Here is a 22,194-nt window from a genome sequence, read left to right as displayed (position 1 = left end):
ATAGGACGCTCCCAATTTTGACCATTTGTTGTCTGTTTGACAGGAATGCTTCTATCCAGTTATGCAGGGGTCCAGAGATACCGTAAGATTTTAGTTTTAGGAGTAGTTTGTCGTGTCCCACTGAATCAAAGGCTTTACAGAAGTCTATGTAGATTGCGCCTATTGCTTTGCCCTGATCGAGTTGTGTCGTCCATATGTTTTTGCAGTGTAAGATCTATATTTCACGGGTAGATTCTGCCGTAGGAAGAACTGCTGCACTGGATGACAAAGGTGGGGGAGAGAGAGAGGTAGTGAGAGGGAAGCCTTTCCTGCTACTCCCAAGCCCATCATCCCTGCCCTTCCCCCTCCCAGGCGCTCCTCTTTCCCGCCCTTCCTACCCTCCTGGCCCTATGCCCCAGGTCCACCAGGGGGCGCACTTAGCCAAGGGAAGGGAACTCCAGGCGCTTCCCCCTTGAGGCGGCAGCGAAGGAAGTGACCTCACTAAAGCCTTGCCTCTCTAGGACGCCGCACTCGCTCTCCTCAACCCCTGGAGCTCGCAGGTCGCGGAGAGGCTGCGGGAGAGTCCGGCGGGGGGACATCCAGACGTGCCCCGGGTGAGGGGGGGGGGGCTCTTCCCGAGTCCCATGCTCCCCAGCCGCCCTCTCCATGAGAAGCGGGGGGGGACCCTGGGCCCTGCGCTGGGAGGAGCCGCTTGGGGCTGCGGGCAGGTTGGGGGAAGGGGGTGCAGGGGCTGAATCCCCCTTTCTGATCCTGGGCGTCGGTTTTTCTCTCCCTCCCAGATCGGGAACCTCGGAGCCCTCGGAAGCCTTTGCAAGCCAGGATCTCCTCGGCGGGGGAAGGAAGGAAGGAAGCAGAAGGACCGGCAGGGATCCGTCCTGCGGCCCCAGAAATGGTCCCGTGAAGGAAGAGGCCCCCGGAGATCCCCCCGGAGTCCCCGGAGCCCTTTGGAGCTGCTCTGCCGGGGAGAGAGGAAGGATGGAGAGACCCCCCCTTTGGCCAAGGAGGGGAGCGGAAAAGGCCCCGCGGCTCTTCAGCCTGGGAGCTGTGGGGAGAGCTGGGCCAGAACCGGGCAGGAGGTCCTGCAGGAGGGAACCCTCCTCCCTCCAGAACTTCCCCCTGGACCTCCATCCGATACCGGGAGGCTGAGGGTCCCCGAGGACTTTGCAGCCGACTCCGTGACTTGTGCAGGCGATGGCTGAGCCCAGGAAAGCACAGCAAAGCCCAGATGCTGGACCTGGTGGTTCTGGAGCGGCTCCTGGCTCTCCTGCCCCCAGAGATGGAGGGCTGGGTGCGGGAGTGTGGAGCAGAGAGCAGCTCCCAGGCGGTGGCCCTGGCGGAAGGCTTCCTGCTGAGCCAGGCGGAGGAGCAGAAGGAGCAGCTCCAGGGGCAGGTGGGAGACTTTAGGGAGCTCGGAAGGGAATAAATAGAGAAAGTGTTTGAATGCTTCACCCCTCCTTCCCAAACTTCTCTTGCATTCATAATATGAAGCAGTTCTCCACTTCTGGTAGGACGTTGTTCCACTGTTTTCTCACTCAGCCACACGGATGGATATTGGGGGCTTTGAAGTTGTGTTCCGAATAGAAGAATCCACTTTGTGTCTTGTGACGTATATTAATTCTGCTTCTTTTTTCCTTCCTCCTATTTGAAGTGCTGCAGTGTGGAGATCAGAGATCCTGAGGGAAAGAAGAACCCATCAAATCCCCCTCGGGAGCTATTTTTCAGGAAGATCCCTTGGGAAGATCCAAGACAGGACCCCTCAGGAGGTAATGGAAGATCCTCAGATCCCCCATCTGTCTTCCCTTCGCTCTCACTTCTCTCCTATAGAATACCTCCTCCTATTTTGCTAATTATGCATTTTGAAATTATTTATTCCTTACAGAGAAACAAAGAATGAAGATTTCTGGTTTTTATGAGGGAGATCAAACAGCAGTTGAACCTCCAAATCAAGTAAGAAAGGGAAAAGATACTAGATTCGTATTCTTCCTTCAGGAAATGAAGCGTGTGTGTAGAGGGCTCTCTCCTTCTGTTTTCCTCCTCTTGTTTGGCCTGGATTATTTTTGGGTTCTTCCACAACATGGAGAGCAGAATAGCAGGTTCAAGTTGCTGTCAGCCAGCATAGCTTCCTCTGGTTGTCTTGTTCTGCTAGGTTCTCCTCCAACTTGTAGTTTACAAGAAGCAATTTTTTAAAAGTCCTTCAAGAAATAGGAATACATGTATCACAGTGGCAGGAATTGCTAGAGACCCCCCTTTTTTGGTAATTCTTTGACTCGGAATTGTGCAAGGCTGATGAAAACAATAAATAAATAAATACATTGCTACATTAGCATTTTTTAAAAGCCTTATTTATAACCTGTAGTTCAAAAATAAGGAAATCATATTAAAAAATAAAGCAGACTATTAAAATCCAAACGTTGTGGCCATGTTGAGCATGTAATCGTGGTACTTTGGGCTACAAAATAATTTCCAATCCTCTGATTTGCGCCTCGATTAGGAGATTCTGTTGGGTTTTTTTTTTTTTGTCAATTGTAGCATAATATGCTGGCTCACATTTAAGTGGTTGTCCACTAGGACTCCAAGATCCCTGTTGCACTTACTGCTGTTCAGCCAGGTATCGCTATTCTATGCCAGTACATTTGGTTTTTGTTTCCTAAATGTAGAACCTTACATTTCTCACTGTTGATTTTGTTTTATTAGATGGGGCCCAATCTGTCGATCCTTCTATATCTCGAGCTTATCTTCTGGAGTGTTGGTATTCCTGTCAACTTGGTCTTGTGTGCAAATTTGATGAGTTCCCCTTCTATCCTCTTGTCTAAATCAGTGATGAAGATGAACAGATCTTGCGAATCCTCCTGTTCTGTTCTTTTTTCCGTGTCCAGGAGGGTCTTGTGTCCTTCGAGGAGGTGGCTGTGTATTTCTCTGAGGAGGAATGGTCTCAGCTGGATCCTGACCAGAAAGCGCTGCATTCGGAAGTCATGCTTGAAAACCATAGGAACGTGGTCTCTCTGGGTAAGATTTTTCTAGTCCCCAATCAGGAAGAGAGATTATAATTAGTTTTTTATTTAAAAAAAAACACTAATCAAATATTGTCTCCTGGGAGGGAGAAGGAAAGGATCTGGCCTTGTCGTGCTCCAAGGAAGGAAAGAGTCAATGTCTCTTTCCTTAGATGCTTTCTCTGCCATTTCTTATCTGTGTTTTTTCCATTTCTATTTGAACTTATCTGTGGAGGCTGAAACGAATGAGGTGTGCTTTATGTGGAGGTCATGTGAGAGGAGTGTGTTCTCATTTCTCCTCTGAAACCTCTAAATTATGTGAGAACAGAACTTTCATGCTCAGCCCATGGAAGAGCATTCTGTCAGCGTTCCAGAAAAACTCAACTCCATTCAAAAACTCCGAGACAGACAAGTTCTCAAAGTTCCTGTTATTAGAGTAGTAAACTGGCACATCTGGGAAATCCCAAATCTGAAAATTCCAGGTTTCTCTCCAATAAGTAAAAATTACAAATCCACTCCCTGCTCACATCATTCCATCACATGCCCCAATCACCATCCGTCCCATCTTGAGTTGTCCCCTCTACTCCTCCTCAACCAGGTGCAGGAACAACATGACCTTGACTGTAATGAAGAATGCTATTATGTCTAACCACATACACTCCATGAAATTCCCCCTCCCATCTTCCCATGCTCAAGAATGTGGCAGCATGGAAGCTTCAGTGCTAATATGGCTTCCAAGGCTGACACATTCTCCCAATCCAATCCAAGAACAAAGGCCTCATGCAGTGTGACTCAGAGCATCCTAGACCAGGGGTCGCCAACCTTTTGGACCTCAGGGACCACCAAAGTCATAATTTTAAATCCCAGGGACCATTAACTGGTTCTGTGGGTGTGGCCTAATTTGTGGGTTTTGGCTTGGTGGTCATGTGACTGGCTGGGCATGGCTTGTATGTAAATATTATAAGTATGTATATAAATATTGCACTTTTTAAAAAAAAAGAGCAACTTTTACCCAAAATCAGGCAAAGCAGTCAGGCAGATTGAGTTGCTCACAGAATCACACATTCATTCAGAGATCTATCTATCTGCCATTGGCTAGATTAGTCTGTCACATAAAATTTGCTTGCAAGCAAACTCACAAAATTAACTCACAACACACCATGTATGTAAATATTGATTTTTTTTATAAAAAAGGAACAACTTTTACCCCAAAGCAGGCAAGCAGATTGAATTGCTCACAGAATCATTCAGTGATCTATCTATCTGCCATCGGCTAGCTCAGTCTGTCACATAAAATTTGCTTGCCGTGAGTCTGCACTGAATAATAGAACCTTCAGTCCTAAGGGAGGTTCGGCTGTGCTTAAAAGCAGAGCCGAAGATCTAAATACTAGCTAGAAAGTAAGAAATCCAACCATTTCCTGCGTCCTAGCTAATCTAAATCTCCTGGCATAGCAGAACAGCTGATGGTCTGAAAAATAGCAATTTAGCAGGCAAGTTTGCCGGGTAAGGAGTGAGTGGGCCGGGAGAGTTCCCGTGGGCCATGTGGGCAGTGCAGCCTTGTGTTTCTGCACAGCCTGGATTAATTGCTTTGGGGGGGGGGTGCTCTGGGGGTGAAATTTCTCTGCGGCCCACCAAAATTTTCTCACGGCCCACCAGTTGACAACCCCTGTCCTAGGGTACAGGTAATCCCCGAGTTATGACAGTTCACTAGCGACCATTCCATATTACGACCAGCCCTCCCCCAAATACTTGAGACCCAGTCCCGAAATTATGGGTATTGCAGCACCACAGCCATCGTTCATACTTACAAATGACAGTAGAGGCTCTGCAACATTCACCCTACCTATCCTCCCACCCTATTCAGCTGGGACTTACTGTATTTTTCAGACTATAAAATGCACTCCCCCCCCCAAAAAAAAGTGGAACTATCTGTGCATCTTATAGAGGGAATACGGGCCTATTTTTGGCCTCTCAAACCCTCTGCTCGTCCCATTTTCACCCTCCCTGGCATCCAGAAGCACTCAGCAGGCCAAAAATGGGCCTGCTGTTGGCCTGCCCGACATTGGGGAGGCTGAAAATGGGACGTCAAAAATGGGGCAATGGGAGGCTTCTAGCATGGTATTTATCTCCAAAATATGATTGCTGGGATCAAGGAACAGGCCGAGTGGGGGTCCCACCCACCAGACAGACGCCGTGGAGCAGCTGCTCCAAGGTACACTGGGGACGAAGGAGCTTTTTTCAAAATTGTTTCATTTCTCACTAGTCTCTGCGGAAATTAAGCCACCTCAATAAATCGTAAGTTTTCTCCTAATTTCTCCTCCTTGGATGTTTCCCTTGATTATTCCTTAACTCGAAACTGACTCTGAGTGAGATTTGCATATATATATACCCTGTTTCTCCAACAATACGGCCTCCCCAATAGGAAGTCCCAGCATGTTTTATAGGCATGAAATGAAATTAAGCCCCTCCCCCAAATTAAGGCCTATATTAAAACATGCGAAATGGGGGAATGGTGGGGAGGTTGCCATTAGGAAGTACTTTTGTTGCACACCTGGATATGGTGCTGCCTGCGTTGACCCCGATACGAAGTGCCCCACCAACGCCGAGGTCAACATCCAAGCCGTTGCTGCCCGCCCAAAGATGCAAAGGGGGAATTAAGTCACCCCTGAAAAAATGGCCTAGCCATTTTTTGGGCTCAAAAAGAAATAAGACCCAGCCTTATTATATGAGAAACACAGTAGATAATTGTAAAGAAAGGTATGTCTAGATATTTTCAAAGCTTTCATGACTCATGAATATAAAAATCATCATGTCTATATCACACCACTGTAGGCATGCAAACATACAAACTGGGCCTCTCCTACTTAAAGGAAGCAGGTTTCCTCTTCTGGGCAAGGCCATTTCTTCCCTATGTGACAACTGGCTCTTTCGGCAACTACTCCGCAACAGAGACCTTATCCTGGAAATCCTTGAATGCAGAGTTTACAGGAAGACACTAACGCAGCTGGGTAGGAGCAACGCAGCCCACACATCTTGCCCCTTGGATTGTTATCTGGACTTGATGGTTTCTGAGGTTCAAATCTCACCCCCCCCAATCCAGGCCTTTGCTTGACCACTCGGCCGACCTCTCTCGGAATGCATTGTGTTTGGGTGCCCCACCAAAGGACTTGCCCTGCCCCCTTAATGCATGCTGCTTGCTTTGCCTGAATTATTCGGGGAGGTGGTGGTACCATGTTTCTCATATAATAAGGCCGGGTCTTATTTTTTTTGAGCCCCGAAAAAATGGCTAGGCCGTCTTTTCGGGGGTGACTTAATTCCCCCCCCCCCCGGCATCTTTGGGCAGGCAGGCGGCGAGGGCTTGGATGTTGACCTTGGCGTTGGTGGGGCACTTCGTATCGGGGTCAACGCAGGCAGCACCATATCCGGGTGTGCAACAAAAGTACTTCCTAACAGCAAGCCCCCCCCCCCATTCCCCCCCATTTCGCATGTTTTAATATAGGCCTTAATCTGGGGGGAGGGGCTTAATTTCATTTCATGCCTATAAAACATGCTGGGACTTCCTATTGGGGGAGGCCGTATTGTTGGAGAAACAGGGTATTTTGGGGTGGGCAAAGGAGCCCCCCTGCCAAGCACAAAGTCTCTCTTTCTCTCTCTAGATCAGGGATCAGGCTCTTATCGATACACTCCAAACTGGGGGGGGGGGGCTGACTTTGGAGGCTCCAGGAGGAAGGAGGAGGACGGTCCCTTTTGGGAACCTTGGGCTGCTTTGAGGTTTAAATGGCAGATTCAGCCGACTTCCCTCCCTCCCTCCCTTTTCCTTTCTTTTCTCTCTCCCCTCCCTCCCTTTTTCCTTTCTATTCTCTCCCTCCCTCCCTTCCCTTCTTTTCTCCCCCCTCCCTTTTCCTTTCTTTTCTCTCCCTCGATTTTCCTTTCTTTTCTCTCCCTACCTCCCTTTTTCCTTTCTCTTTCTTTCCTTTCTTTTCCTCCTCCTTTTCCTTTCTTCTCCTTTTTCTCTCTCCTTTCCTTTTCCTCTTTTTTTCCTCCCTTTTTCCTTTTTCTCTTCCTCCTTTCCTTTTCTCTCCTTTCTTTTTCTCCCTTCCCTCCCTTTTTCTTTTTTCTCCCTCCCCCTTTTTCCTTTTTTTCTCCCTCCCTTTTTCCTTTCTTTTCTCCCTCCTCCCTTTTCCTTCTTTTTCTCCCTCCCTCCCTTTTCCTTTCTTTCTCTCCCTCCCTCCCTTTCCCTTCTTTTCTCCCTCCCTCCCTTTTCCTTTTCTCTCCCTCCCTCCCTTTTCCTTTTCTCCCTCCTTCTTTTTCTCCTCCCTCCCTTTTTCCTTTCTTTTCTCTCCCTCCCTTTTCCTTTCTTTTCTCCCTCCCTTTTCTTTTTTCTCTTTCCTTATCTCCCTCTCTCCCTTTTTCCTTTCTCTTTTCTCCTCCTCCCTCCCTTTCTTTTTCCTTTCTTTTCATCCTCTCTTTTCCTTTTTTCTCTCTCTCCTTTTCCTTTCTTTTCTCCTTCCCTCCCTTTTCTCTCCTTTTCCTTTTTCTCCCTGCCTCCTTTTCCTTTTTGTATCTCCCTCCCTTCTTCCTTTTTCTCCTCCCTCCCTTTTTCCTTTCTCTCCCTCCCTCCCTTTTTCCCAACTTTTCTCCCTCCCTCCCTTTTCCTTTCTTTTCTCTCCCTCCCTTTTCCTTTCATTTCTCCCTCGCTCCCTTTTCCTTCCTTAATTTTCATGGTCCAACTCTGCCCTTTTCATCCCAGTTTCATGGTGGGCAACACCCATTCAGCAAGGAGACGTAATGGTGTAGCCACTGGATGCAGATATTTGCTTGTTATGATACAAGAGTGTTGCGTTGGTCTGGCGTGAGTGAGCAAAGAGATGGGATTCTCCTGCTTCCTCCCTAAAATATTTTTAAATAAATACTTTTCTTCCTTATCTGCATGATTGGCCTTCAGTGGACATGATTGTAGATGACCAGGGAGAAAAAGGGAAGATACCGGGTTTATGCAGGAATCCTCAGATCTAGCTTTGCTTTCGCTGTGACCACTTGGCTTTAGTGAAAGCATACCTTTTACTGGATGCAACTCGACTGCAAATGGAGACAGTCTTTCTTTCCTGAAGGTCCAATCTGGGCCGGGCCTGATAACCGCTCACCTGCTTGGCTGCAATGTCTTCTCTTTGGCTGTGGGTGGTTCTCTTGTGGGTGTCCATGCATCTGGGAAGGGTGAGGAGACAGGAGATATTGAATATCTCGGAATATCTCGGCTGGGCCCAGGAGTTTCTGGACGAAGCCGCTTCCACTCATTGCCTCTTCCTTCTTCTTCTGAAAACATCGCCAGAAATCTCAAAAGGTGAACAGTAACAATGATTTGGGTCTTATTAACCAGAGCTGGGGAGAGAGAGATGACTGGAGAATATTGGAGGGCCTCTTCTAGAGGAAAGGATGAAAACAAACAAACAGAAAGAAAAGTGAAAGCTTTCAGGCTTTCTTCCGCCCACCTCCTCATTTGTGGCCCAAAATGTTTTCATCATCAACGTTTGCTAGGCGAGCCCCTTTTGGCACCCAGGGACCCCCACAGTTGCATTCAGCAGGCAACTTGAAGAAGAAGAAGAGGGTGTAAGTCCATCAATGGGGATTGGACAGCCACTTGTCTGACATGGTATAGGGCAGGGGTGGGATTCAATTGTTTTAACAACCAGTTCTGTGGGCGTGGCTGGGTGGGCGTGGCTTCTTCTTCTTCTTTGCAGCACCCTCCTTGTTTTTGGGCCTCCTGGACCTCAGGGAAGCCTCCTGGGGGGCGTTTTTGCTCCCAGAAGTCTTCCCTGGGGCCCAAGAAGGCACAAAACCGAGCACAGGGTGGAGCACGCAGCATACATACACATCCCATGCCCCCTTTTGCCTCCTGGGCCTCAGGGAAGCATCCTGGGCAAAGCAGTAAGACAGCGAGGGGGACCCCGGCACAGCTGATCATCGGGAAGGGAAAAAGAACCTGAAGATTCCTTCAGGAGTGATTGGGTGGGGAAGGGCACAGTCAGTGATGTCGGGCAGGCGCAATAAAGACTGGGAGGGGAGGGTGGAGAGGGGCGGGGCCAGCCAGGGGCACGATTTGCTGGCTCTCCGAACTGCAGAATCATAACAACCAGTTCTACAGAACCAGTCCGAACCGGTAGAATCTCACCCCGCTATAGGGTCTCCTGCTTGAGCAGGGGTTGGACTAGAAGACCTCCAAGGTCCCTTCCAGCTCTCTTCTTTTTTTTTTAACAGTTTTATTAATTTTAACAACAAACAAAAACACATAAAACATAAAAACATCATCTTTCCTTCATGAGTTTACAGACAGTGTATCGGTTGGTTTATCACTTTTTTTTGTGCATCCATTTCATAGTCTCCATTGTAGTTATATTACATAATAACTCATATTATCAATCAACAATTATATAGCCTGATATTATTAAACAATCATTTGACTATAATTTTGTTAATTCATACTTTAATGAGATAACTATAATTTACTTAATTTATTTTATAGCAAATAATAAAGTCATACCAAGTCTATCTTAATAAAATTTTATAAGGATAGTATAAAAGAAAAAAAAAGAAATATGTATTCATTGTTTCCTAAAATTCTAAATATTCTATTATTATATTTTATTATCTAGCCATTGATAGAAAAGGTCCCAAACTTCATAAAATTGTTTATCTTCTTGTTCTCTAATTTCAAATGTCAATCTACTCATTTCAGCACATTCCAATATTTTCTTATTTCTTCCTGTGATGGTATTTTCTCACTCTTCCAATTTTTAGCAAATACAATCCTAGCCGCTGTCAATACATTTACAATCAAATATTTCAGATTTTTATTGTATGTATCAGGTAAGATTCCCAATAAAAAAATCTCTGGTTTTAAATCTATATGTTTCTTTGTCATTTTTTCCAACCATATGCAAATTTTAGTCCAATATTTTCTAGCGTCCTCACAAGTCCACCACATATGGTAATATGAGCCAGGTATCTGATGACATTTCCAGCATTTTTCAGATTTATTCTTGAACATTCTTGCTATTCTTGTCGGGGGAAAATGCCACCTGTAAAACATCTTATACAGATTTTCTTTATATGCTGTTGACATTGTCATTTTATAATTTTGAGAGCACAATTTTTGCCATTTCTCTAAATCAATCCCATATCCAAAATTCTTCCCCCAAGCAATCATCGTTTCTTTAACTTGTTCTTCCTCTAGTTTAATTTCCAATAAATAACCATATAGTTTTTTAATCACCTTTTCATCAGTACCTGTCAAAATCTTATCTAAGTCAGTCAATTTATCATAGAATCCCTCTATTTTAGAATCTTTAACATACCTTGAATGTATTTGCGCATTGAAAACCAATTCATCTTTATACCTTGTTCTTCTAGATTTTGCATCGTTTTAAGTTCACCCTTTTCATCCAATATTTCCCCATATCTAACTGTTTGTTCCTTCTTGTATGTTATAGGATAAGAAAAAGCTTCAATAGTTGATAACCAAACTGGGATTTTCAAATAGCATTGTCTCTTAATTTTCTCCCAGTTTAACCATAAAGACTCCCGTATGTAATGCCTTCTAAAATAGCCCTGCGATTTAGTTCCCTTATAGCAGGGGTCCTCAACCACCGGGCCGTGGACCGGTACTGGTCCGTGGAGCACTCTGTACCGGGCCGCAAAGAAAAATAAAATAAAAAAATGGCGGCTTTCTTCGCCTTCGGTGAATGCTGCTGGGATCAGGGATCAAGGACACAAATGAAAGAAGGGGAGGGAGGAAGCAACCGAAGCCTGTCCTGCTCTCTGGCTCAGCAGCTTCGGTTTCCTCCCGCCTCGTTCCTCTCTCAGTCGCTCTCTCGCTGCTCCACCAGCCCAGGAAGAAACTGCTTCAAAGAAGCCGGGGGTGGCTTTTCCTGTCGCCGCAGCGCCTCCGAGCGCCCGTTACCCCACCCCGCCCGCCCGTGCGCGGTTCAATTCAGTGCCCGTTCTGCCTGCCTGCCTGTTTGGTTGTTTCGGAGCAGCTTCGGCTGAGAATAATAACTATTCGCCTCTTTTTATCAGCCGAAGCTGCTCTGAAACGAAGAAGGCAGGCAGGCAGGCAGAACGGAGCACTGTGGATTGAACCGCGGGCGGCGGGGGGGGTGGGGGTGGGGGTAAACGGGCGCTCGGAGGAGCTGCGGCGACAGGAAAAGCCACCCCCCGCTTCTTTGAAGCAGTTTCTTCCTGGGCTGGTGGAGCAGCGAGAGAGCGACTGAGAGAGGAACGAGGCAGACACCTGAGGGAGGGAGGGAGACACCTGAGGGATGGGGCTGAGGGAGGCAGGGCCGAGGCGCTCCCTGAACTTGGTGGTTTGCTGGCAGACGTTTTATTACCCGACTAACAACATCAGATGTTACCTAGTCAGGTAATGAAACGTCTGCAAGCAAACCACCAAACTCGGATTCTTATCCCCCCCCCCCTCCCCTTGAAAAAGTGTTTGTGCTTGAAACTGGTCCCTGGTACAAAAAAGGTTGGGGACCACTGCCTTATAGCACAGAAAAGCATGCCAGCCCAGTAATAAATCATGTCCTTCTAGTGTCAACAATCTAGTCTTTCTTAATGTTATCCATTCTTTGGCCCACATCAAGTTTGCAGCTTGATAATACAGCTCCCAATTAGGAAGGCCAAATCCTCCTCTAGTTCTAGCATCTTGTAAAAGTTTTAATTTTATTCTTGCTTTCTTACCTTGCCATATATACTTCAACACAATTTTATTTAAATCTTCAAAATAATCTTTGCCAAGCCTAATTGGTATTGTTTGTAACAAATATAAAATTCTGGGTAAAATATTCATCTTGATTGTTGAAATTCTGCCTATTAATGACAGTTGTAGGTTTTCCCATTTCTTCAAATCAAATGCTATCTGCTGTTTGAGTTTAATATAATTGTTCTCTTTCAATGTAGTACACCTTGACATCAAATATATCCCCAAGTACTTAACCTTGTTCGTGACTTGAATTTTCAATAGGTCTGCCAGTTCTTCTCTTTGTCTTAATAACATGTTCTTTGTCAGAATCTTTGTTTTATCTTTATTTATTTTCAAACCAGCCATCTCACCGTACGTCTCTATCTTTTCCAATAGTTTTAAAGCTGTCTCTAGAGGATCTTCCAAAATGAAAACCAAATCATCTGCAAGGGCTTGTAGTTTAAATTCCTCCTTTTTGATTTTCATTCCTTTTATATTTTGGTCCTCTCTAATATTTCTATTCAACACTTCCAAAGTCAATACAAATAGCAAAGGTGATAATGGGCATCCTTGTCTTGTGCCTTTTCTTATGTTAATAGAGTCTGTAAGTTCTCCCTCTATCATTACTTTTGCCGTTTGTTTATAGTATATGGCTTCTATTGCTTGAATAAATTTTCTGGCAAAACCCATCTGTTCCAGTAGTAGTGACATAAATCTCCAGTTCACATTATCAAATACCTTTTGGGCATCTAGAAATATCAAAGCCATTTGTTTTTCAGGATGCGCCTCATAATATTCCAAGGTGTCCAGAATTACTCTCATATTGTCTTTGATTTGTCTCTTTGGCAGAAATCCATTCTGATCAGGATGAATAAAATTATTTAAGTATTTTTTAAAGCCTTTCTGCCAAAATTGAAGCAAAGATTTTATAATCTGCATTCAATAAAGAAATAGGTCTATAGTTCTTAATTTGTAATGGGTCGACCCCTTCTTTTGGGATAAGTGTAATATAAGCTTCTGACCAAGTTTTAGGTATCTTCTTATTTGACATAACTTCATTCATGACTTCTAGCAATGGAATGCTCAACGATTCTTGTAGTGTTTTATAAAATTCTGCTGGAAGCCCATCTGGACCTGGTGCTTTTCCATTATTCTGTCTGTTGAGTGCTTCGGTTAGTTCCATCATTGTTATAGTACTTTCTAACATTTTTTCAGTCTCTTCAGGTATCTTAGGTAGGTTAGCATTTTGTAAATACTGTTTAATTTTTTCCTCATCAATATCCTCTTGTTTATATAGTTGTCTATAAAAGTCTCGGATAATTGCCTTTTTCTCCTTGTCACCATAGCACATTTGGCCTTGATCGTCTATTAACTGTAATATTTTCCTTGATTCTTTCTCCTTTCTCAGTTTGTATGCTAACCATCTACCTGGCCTATTTGCATCTTCAAAATAGTTCTGTTTAGCACTTCTAATTTTTGTGCCAATTCTTCTTTCTCTATCTGACCCATTTTATGTTTAATTATGTCCATTTTAAGTTTAATATCTTTTTTCTGTGGCATTTTCTGTAATTCTTTTTCCAGTTTTTGTGGTCAACTTCTAAAGCTTTGATGGTTTGCCTCTTCCTAACGTTCTTTTTCTTTGTATAGTCTATTATTAATCCTCTCGCATATGCCTTCATTGTATCCCAAACATTCTGTATTGAAGTATCTTCTTTTTTATTTTCACTAAAGAAGAAAGCCAATTCTTTCTCCATCCATTGTGTAAAGTCTTTTTCCTTTAAAATAGTATTATTTAATGTCCATCTAGATCTTCTTTTTGTCCTTTCCATTTAATTGTCATTGGATTATGGTCTGCCCATGTACTTGTTTCAATATTTATTTCTTGAATATTAGATATTAATTCTGTTGATGTCCAAATCATATCTATTCTGGACCATGATAAATGTCTATTTGAGTAAAAAGTATATTGTTGAATTTTAGCATTTCTTTCTTTCCATATATCTTTTAAGTTTAATTCACCTATCATTTTGAAAAAGGATTTGGGGAGAGTCTTTCTATTTTGTCTTGATGCTGTCGCTGTATAATCCAGTTTATTGTCTACAATTCCATTGAAATCTCCCATCATAACTATATTAGCATAGTCCAGTTCAATTATTTTCATATGTAATTTTTATAGAATTCTTCTTGTTTATCATTCGGGCATAAATTGCAACCAGGAGTGTTTTTGTATTATTATCCACTATTTCAACCATTAATACTCTTCCATCTTCATCAGTATGGATCAGTTTTGCTGGGATAGTTTCTTTAATGTATAAAACCACTCCTCTTTTCTTACAGTGAGTCAGGGAAGTAAATATTTTCCCTAATTTTGGTCGTGTCAGTAATTGTTCATGTTGTTTTTAATGTGTACTTCTTGTAAGCAAATTATATCAAATTTTAACTTCTCTAATTTGTGAAAAAAATTTCTTCTTTTGGTAGCTGAGTTCAATCCATTTATATTCATAGAGATCAGTTTTTTCCCTCCATGATTATGTTTTGTTATTCTGATTGATTAATAAAGGGCCAAGTCCAGCAAAAGGAGCTGGAGACTCACCGAGAATTCCAATCCCATCAAGGAGTGTCCAGAAGACTCCACGGCTTTGATCCCCAACCTGTGTCCCCTGAGCATTGACAGTCTTCCCTCTCCTAAAGATAGGATTTCTCCTCCTCTCTTCTACAACCCAATGCCTGGCTCTTAACACAGCAATGGCAGAGCCAGAAGAAAGAAAGAAAGAAAGAAAGAAAGAAAGAAAGAAAGAAAGAAAGAAAGAAAGAAAGAAAGAAAGAAAGAAAGAAAGAAAGAAAGAAAGAAAGAAAGAAAGAAAGAAAGAAAGAAAGAAAGAAAGAAAGAAAGAAAGAAAGAAAGAAAAAAAGAAAGAGAAAGGAAACGAAGAGCACAGTCCCGCCTAAACGCTCAACCAGAATTCCTCTCGTTCCTGAGGTTTTCTTTTGCACAAAATGTTCCCTTTCCTTCCTTCTCTTTATTTATATTTGTATCCCTTTCATTCTACCACACAACACACGCACGCACACACACACACCCCTCTGTTCTTACCTTCTGTTCCCGGCCTTACTTTTTGCTAGTCATCTTGTACAACTTATTGTCAGCCTTCAAGATCTTCTACTACTGCTTTGCATCTTTTGGCTGCCATAAGTAACGGGGGGAGGAGTGGGGTTAATGTCTGGGAAGAGAGCTGGAGGTGTTACATTCTTGTGTTGTGTAAATGAGGAGTGGGGGGGGAGCATAGATTCCTGCTTTTAGGTTTCTATTTCTCGCTTAGCTTTCTTTTCTCTGCAGCTGCAAACCTTTATCAAAATATGTCAAGGTCAACGGACAGAGGCCTCATCACCACCTGAAAATGTCCACATGATCATATTCGAACTTTTAATTGGAGGAATCTTTTGAACTATGGGGGTGGGAACAATTCCATCACTTTGTATATCTGATTTGCGCGCCTTATTTCTCAGATTCAGAATCCTACTGATGCTACCGCTTCTTTTTCAGTAAAAGAATTCTTTTCTCTAATTTATGGAGTCTAAGTATTTCTTTCTTGGATTTTGAATGGAGCACCGACTGACACTTATGTACTTTCTTGGTGTTCAATTCAATAAACTTGGAGGCAAATACCCATAGATTCCTGAAAGGAGGTGAACAGCTATTTTAATTTTCTCTTTTTAGGAGCTGGGCCAGAAGCCCAGACTTTTCATGCAGGAGGAAAGAGATGCCCCAAAGAAGCAGTGATGGAGAGATGCTTTCTTCTGGGGCCCAAAAGTTCCCTCTTACACAAAAATGTCTTACTTCAAACTTGAGTGATGAAGACTCCCAAGATAAAGTCTGCAGAGTTTGATGCAAGCATGGCATGACCAATCTGCTACTTTTCTTGACTACTGCAAATGCCGGTATCGTGGTTTTCTAGGGGTTTGGACTAAAATGTGGATTTTGTTTTTAACATTCATATTTAACAACATATTTCCACATAGGGGAAATCAACAATTGGAGACGGCATCTCATTTGAGGCATTGCAGCAGGTATTCAAGGGGAGTTGGACTGTTTGCTTGTGGCTATGTAGAGATTCTAGGCGATTCCTCTTTTAACTCCATCCCCAGGTTCTGCCTCTTCTTCCCCTAGACCTCCAAACTGAAAAAGACTCCTGACTCACAAATCTGACTGCAACATCTGGACAAGAGAGAGGGGGGAGAGAGGGAGATTGCAGAATTGGTGGGCAGGCAAATCACCGTCTCCATTCTTCAAGAACTTCCTGTTCAGGGTGGATTTTCAAACATTCAGCCATGTGGTCTACCTTGAGCAGGCAACTCCGACTTTGTTCCAGCTGCTCTTCCTCTCTAATGGCTTTTTTTCTGGCTCATCCAGATGCTTCAGGGACTTCTTCACTGGGCTCATCAGCTCTTTGCACTTGGGAGACAGAAAAAGCAAAGCTCCATGTGAGTCGCACATCAGAAGGAAGGTGAGGAAAGGGAGACCCCGATTGAGGCAACCTTTTGAGGCTAGGGGCCTATTTGAATCTGGGGGAGGGGATCTGCTTTGGGCACCCTCTCAAAATGGCAGCCAGAGGAGTCTTCCCCGTTCCCAAGACAAGTCACCAGGCTACAGAGAGGACAACGTTGGTGTGGGAGGTTCCACTCTTGCAAAGCAGACTCTCTCTTTTCATCCCATTCTCAGAAGATCTACAATTCTCCTGTGTTAGAGGTAAACTGGTTGAGGGAAAAGTCCTTTTCCGTTGAGATGAACTTGCCAGGGACCGTGTTTGGCTTTCCAGCATGTCAGCCACCTTAACTGAGGAGAGGAAGAAAGCGAGAGGGTGAAGGAGCCTGAGGTGTATCCAGAGAAACACCTGGAGCCACACGGTCTCAGGCCCCAGGTGGCTGGGCAAGACCAAGCAAGTGAAAGCGATCCAAAGTTCAGGATGGGATTTAACGCTCGTCTGGGGAGGCCCTAAAATCTTGGAGACGGTGCGAGAGGTTCCCCACCTTTCTTGAGGCGAATTCATTCAGGTGGAGGAAGGGAGCTTTTGTTTCGATCCAGAGGGACCGATCGTTTCATGAAAGAGGCAGCCCTCGACTTACAACCATGAGAAGCTACAGCGGCACTGAACCAAGTGACTTATGACCCTTATGGCCGTTGCAGCATCCTCCTGCCACTAAGAGATGGCAGGGGGGTGTTTGAGGTGCTGGCCCCGCAGGCTCACCCCATTGACTGTCGCACTACTCCGAAACCGGCGCCTCGAATACGGCAGCACATTGGGAAATTAGAGCAAAGCCGCCGCGACCACATTCGAGGCACTGGCTCTGGATTGGTGCAACAGTCAATGGGGTGAGCCTGCAGGGCCGGTACCTTGAACGCTCCCCTGCTGCCTCTTAGTGCCCCTCTGACGGCCCCCTTGGGGACGCTAAGAGGTGGCAGGGGGCATTTGAGGCACCGGCACTCACCCCATTGGGAAGAGAGTTTAAAAGAGATGCAAGCTGAGTGCAGTGTCTGCTGGGAGCAAACGTGAGTTTATCTTGTGTTGACTTTGCTTATCTGTGTTCCTGGCGTCTTCCCAACCGTGTTGAGTTATTGCCATGCCTTCAAGTCTGGAATTCCTTCTCCTGCCCTGCCGAACTAATGACCTCCTCTTGCCTTGATTGCACTTCTAGTTACAGTGTTTGTTGACCACGTTTTGGTCTTGATTCTCTGCAGCCAAAGGATGTTCCTGGGAGAGTTTTCCTCCAGCCCAGAAGGTAACCACGACATTGGGGGCAAAGTTGGAGCTAATAAAGGGACTCCTACTGATTATCTGACTGGGTTGACTTTGGGCCACGCCCCTTTGGGTCATCACGGTTAAAAGGTGCAGGTGTGAATGCAGCCCCTGGGGAAGAGGGTCGTTCAGTGGGTCGTGTGGATCTCACAAGAGTCAGTAAGGTGGGGTGGTAGTTCAATCCCAGGGGGCCCTGAGTTCCAGTCCTGCCTGGGGTGCCAAGCCAGCTAGGAGGCTCTGAACCAGCTGCTCTCTTGGAGCCCTGGAAAAGAGGCATTGGCAACCGCTTCTGAGCAGCTTCCCCTGGGGGCTTCCGGGCAACCTTCCCGCCCAGCTGGGCAAGGCTGAGGGGCCTCTCTGGGCCTGGCTTCTTCCTCGCTGGTCAAGCGGCCTCCAACGGGCTGGATTCGGAGAGGGTTTGGCAGGGGGCTGTGCTGTGAGGAGGGGGGCACACAGGGGTCCTGCAGTGCCAGGGGGGTCTGCAGGGGTCTGCCCCCTCCCTAGTGAGGGCAAGGAGGGAGGGGGCCTGGGGGAGAGGTTGTTTCACTTCTGATGGCCATAAGAAACCAGGGTTCCTGCGTTCTGCAAGCTAGCCAATGACTGAGGGTCTCTTCAGGGGTCTTTGTTCTTCCCCAAAATGGAGGCAGGATGTGGAGAGGGGCTGGTCTGCATCCGAGTTTTTCAAACTTGAGGAGGAATGGATTTCAACCCCCAGAGTTCCCCTCCCAACAATGCATGGACTTCCTCATGCTGGGCAGGGAATTCTGGGAATGAAAGTCCCTTCATCTTCAACTTCCAACTTTGGAAAATGCTGGTCTCCCTTCTTCCCTTTTGTGAGGAGTTAAAGCCCTGCACCAAGACTTGGCTAACTCACAGGTTGCTCAATCTATTTTCTTTTTTCTAGGTCTCTCCCTCCCTCTCTCTCCCACTCTCCCTTCCCAGCAACCCCGGATCCCCCTTGGAAGATGGGGAGGAAGAGCGCCCCCTGTGGGAAGGGTGAGGCAGCACTCCCGCGGGACTCCAGTAGGGGGCGGCAGAGGCCTTGGAGCTGGCGGACTTCTGGCACCGTCGGGCAGCACGAAGGGAAAGGGGGGGATTTGGAGAAGGTGGGAGTGGGGGCTCCAGGCGCACTGCCAGCCGAGCCGTCGAAGAGAACAGCGCCCCTTTGGCTCGCTCCCTTCGGCGGCTCCTCTCCGGCCTTTCAGCGGCGCTCTGCCCCCCCCGCCCTGCCACGTTCCCCCTCGTTCCCGCCCTTTCTTCAAGGCCCCCTTGCTCCCCCAAGCACTCTCCTCCCCCCACCACACCCCCCACCCAGACCCCTCGCAAATGCTTTGCCCTTAGCAGTGCCCCCGGCTCCCCTCCCCGACAGACAGCCTGGCTCTCCCCCTTCTCCTCGCCTGCCCCGCTTCCTTGGCCCGGACCAGCCACCGCCCCCTCCAGGGACCTCGAAATCCTCATCCCCCTCCTCCCCCCCCCTCCGCCAAGACCCCTCGCCGCTCCTCTCTGAGGGGAACCGGAACCCTCAGCCCTCCCCCCCGCGCTCTTTCTCAGCACCTGTCTGGGTAAAAGGCGCCTTTTTTTAAAAAAGAAATTTTATTAATTTTCAATAAACAAACATACACAAGCAAAACACAAAACATGAAAACATAAAACTTCTTTTTGGAAAGCGGCTTGGTCCCGGGTTACATCTTTTGGTACAGACATAAATCAAGTTCATGCTCACTTTATATATCATTTCATATGTTATTTACCATTCTGTATTTTCTATACGGCTTCTCCCCTCTTTTCACTCTTTTAATTCTATTTTATTTATTTCATCTCAATTTAAATCATTATGTTATATCTTTTGTCCGTTCTGTTTCAATTATCTATTCTTCTTTTCTCATTAACACAATATTTCTCCTGTAATCACTGATTGAAGTATGACGCCTTTATATCTTTCCCCTAAATTTAACACTTAAAATAATATATAATTTTCATTCTGATTCTGCTTAGCACATTCTAAAGCTACATACATTTTAAAATAGAAAAATAATAAGTTTATAATATAATTAAAACAATAATCCATAGCAAATTAAACTCTATCATTAAATCTTAAGCATTTTACACATTCCCTTTAATGTTTTATTAAATCATATAATGATCCAGTTTTCTAACATTGTTTCAAATAAAAATACAACAATACAGTCTTATGCACTTTTGCAGAATCTCTTTTGTAGTTATATTTTTACCCATTATCTCTGAAAAAATCCTGTTTCTTTGCACCTTGTTTCAAACCTTTATAACTTCTCTTCCCTTTTTCTCTACCTCTCTTCTCCGATCTAGTCTTTTTACCCCCCCCCCCGTCTCTTGATCTCCACCCTCTTAGTTTCCACTCTCTTCTGTATTTCTCTTTTCTGTTGCTTCCTAACATTGTATCGATTTTTCACCTTATTTTTCCCTTTTTTGGTTGTTTTTTTAAGTCTTAAATTCTCTATTCTCTTTCCCCTTTTCTTCCCCAACTAAAGTTGTTTGTTCATTAAAGATGGCTTTTTCTTCATCCCAGCCTTCTTGTTCTTGTAATTTCTGATAGGTAGAAATCGCCATTTCTAAGAAATGAAAAACAGTTCCAGAAGAGCCCTTCCCTTTTTGTTCCTCTTCTTTTAGCTTTTTAAATTCCATTTTCAGTTCTTCAACAGATAATGCCATTGTGAAAACTTTTTTAGACAACCCAAAAGTTTTTAATCTTTCAAATAATAATTTCAAAAAGTCCCAAAGTCACCAAGCAACCCAAATAAACACAAGCTGTTTCATTTAGCACTTTCTTCTTTTTAAACTTTCTCTTCCTGGGGTACAGTTCAATTGTAAAGTTCCAAAGTATATCTTTTAGAAGTCTTATTACAATTCAACTCTGATCTTATAAGCTCCAAGCAGCCTCCTCCAGCAAAGTCTTAATATTAATTCTGTACCTCTCCCTTCCCACTTATAGCAAAAAAATAATACCGTATATGCCGGCGTATAAGACGACCCGGCGTATAAGACGACCCCCCAACATTTCCACTCAAAATATAGTTTGTTATATACTCGCCCCCTCTTCCGCACGCCTTCCACTTTTGCACTTTTTTTTTTTTTTGAGGCACTTTTGTGCACCGTGGAAACGAATCCCGTGAAGCCGAAAGGAGCAGCCAGCCTTCTCCCAGCTCCCAAGGAAACGAGGCTCGCACCGCCCGGGCTCCGCTGAGGTATCCGGCTGGGGCTGTCAGGAGTTGTTACCGCTGGCGCGGCTCCGCGCGGCTCCAGTCCCGCGTTGCCTCGGGAAGGGAAAGGCAAAAAGGAAGAGCCGCGGCGGCGCTTTGCAATGGCAGCAGCGGCTCCTGGTTTTGCCTTTCCCTTCCCGAGGCAACGTGGGACTGGAGCCGCGCGGAGCCGCGCCAGCGGTAACAACTCCTGACAGCCCCAGCCGGATACCTCAGCGGAGCTCGGGCGGTGCGAGCCTCGTTTCCTTGGGAGCTGGGAGAAGGCTGGCTGCTCCTTTCGGCTTCACGGGATTCGTTTCCGCGGTCCGCAAAAGTGCCTCAGCCGCGGGCAGCCGCAGTGCTTCCCAATTACTATTTGCCGGCGTATAAGACGACCCGGCATATAAGACGACCCCCCCAATTGGAGGCATGTTTTTCAGGGCAAAAAAGTCGTCTTATACGCCGGCAAATACGGTAATTGTTTTTTTAATTCCAATGTTCAGAAATCTTTAATGTCCCCTTGGCTTTGATTTTCAAATTTAATTACCTTGATGCCAAAATGAGTTTTTCCGATTTCCATCTGCTATTTCCGTAGGGAAGGAGAGTGAGAGAAAACGAACTTTCCCTTTTAAACTTTCTACCGCCGCTTTTTACGATCTTCTTTGGGAACAATGTATGTTTAATGAAGTTAAGTTTCCAGGGTGTTTAGATGTTATTTGTTATCCCGGTTCAGCCAAAAACTTTCACTTTCTCAGCTTCCTGCTGCACTTTCTTGTCCGGATGAAAGCTTCTTTGTGGAGGCCATTGCTGACCGCCGCTCCACCGCTTTTGGAAAAGGGAGTAAAGCCAGCTGAGGAGGGGGATTGCGATTCCCCCGGACCCCTGCTGGGTCTCCCCTATCTTCAGTCACCTCTACGGGGTTACTATTAACCCCCAAATCCAGCTGGATCGGGGGTACTTTAGCGGCGAGCGCAGCAGGAACCGCGCACGATCACGGATTTCTGCTGCCTCCGCAGCCTTGCAAACCGGAAGTCAAAAGGCGCCTTTTCTTTTGAGAGTCTCATCCAATTACAGCGCTCCTTGTTCCTTTGGGTCTTTGGTAGAACTAGGAGAATAACGGTTAATATGACGGCGCCAGATGTTAGTCTCTTCCAAAGAGGCTCCGTTGTACAATGAGGAGAATAACGGTCATAATCAGGGTGTAAAATATGATGGACATTTTAAAAAAAGACCCGACACAGACAGTGCACTGTCGCTGTAGAAATGGAACTTGATGCACGACAAAGGAATAAAATAATTTTTAAAATCCATGCAAGTTCACAGCCTCCAGCATGTCTCATAATGGATTCCATAGTAAATGTTTTGCTGTGTGGAAAAAGCACAAAAAGACACAAACACAATTCCCTAAATAATAGGGGGAGGGGCGGGGGGGCTGCTGAATCTCCCGGGGGAGCCTC

The 22,194-nt window shown here is 45.4% G+C and overlaps 1 protein-coding gene across 2 annotated transcripts; it reads left to right on the top strand.

Moving 5' to 3' along the window:
* The first annotated feature begins 483 nt into the window (after window positions 1-483).
* Window positions 484-16,066, top strand: LOC113428892 (uncharacterized). 2 transcript variants are annotated; one of them, XM_087969175.1, is made up of 6 exons: window positions 484-593; window positions 780-1,390; window positions 1,649-1,763; window positions 1,880-1,947; window positions 2,877-3,006; window positions 15,446-16,066. In XM_087969175.1, the coding sequence occupies exons 2-6, from the start codon at window positions 1,226-1,228 to the stop codon at window positions 15,574-15,576; spliced, it is 609 nt and encodes a 202-aa protein (XP_087825301.1). In that variant the 5' UTR covers window positions 484-593; window positions 780-1,225; the 3' UTR covers window positions 15,577-16,066. The 2 variants fall into 2 exon arrangements, with proteins under 2 accessions (XP_087825301.1, XP_087825302.1); XM_087969176.1 differs by lacking the exon at window positions 15,446-16,066 and adding an exon at window positions 14,288-15,135.
* Window positions 16,067-22,194: the final 6,128 nt, after the last annotated feature.

This window comes from Notechis scutatus, chromosome 6 (assembly GCF_049901735.1).
Source record: "Notechis scutatus isolate UNSWTSFEM ecotype Mainland chromosome 6, rNotScu1.2, whole genome shotgun sequence".
NCBI lineage: Eukaryota > Metazoa > Chordata > Lepidosauria > Squamata > Elapidae > Notechis > Notechis scutatus.
This window is presented reverse-complemented; position numbering and strand designations above follow the sequence as displayed.

Coding starts and splice junctions, on each gene's coding strand:
- LOC113428892 (XM_087969175.1), top strand. CDS start 1,226: ATGCTGGACCTGGTGGTTCTGGAGCGGCTCCTGGCTCTCCTGCCCCCA. Junction 1,764..1,879: donor AAGACAGGACCCCTCAGGAG/GTAATGGAAGAT, acceptor TATTCCTTACAG/AGAAACAAAGAATGAAGATT. Junction 1,948..2,876: donor CAGTTGAACCTCCAAATCAA/GTAAGAAAGGGA, acceptor TTCCGTGTCCAG/GAGGGTCTTGTGTCCTTCGA.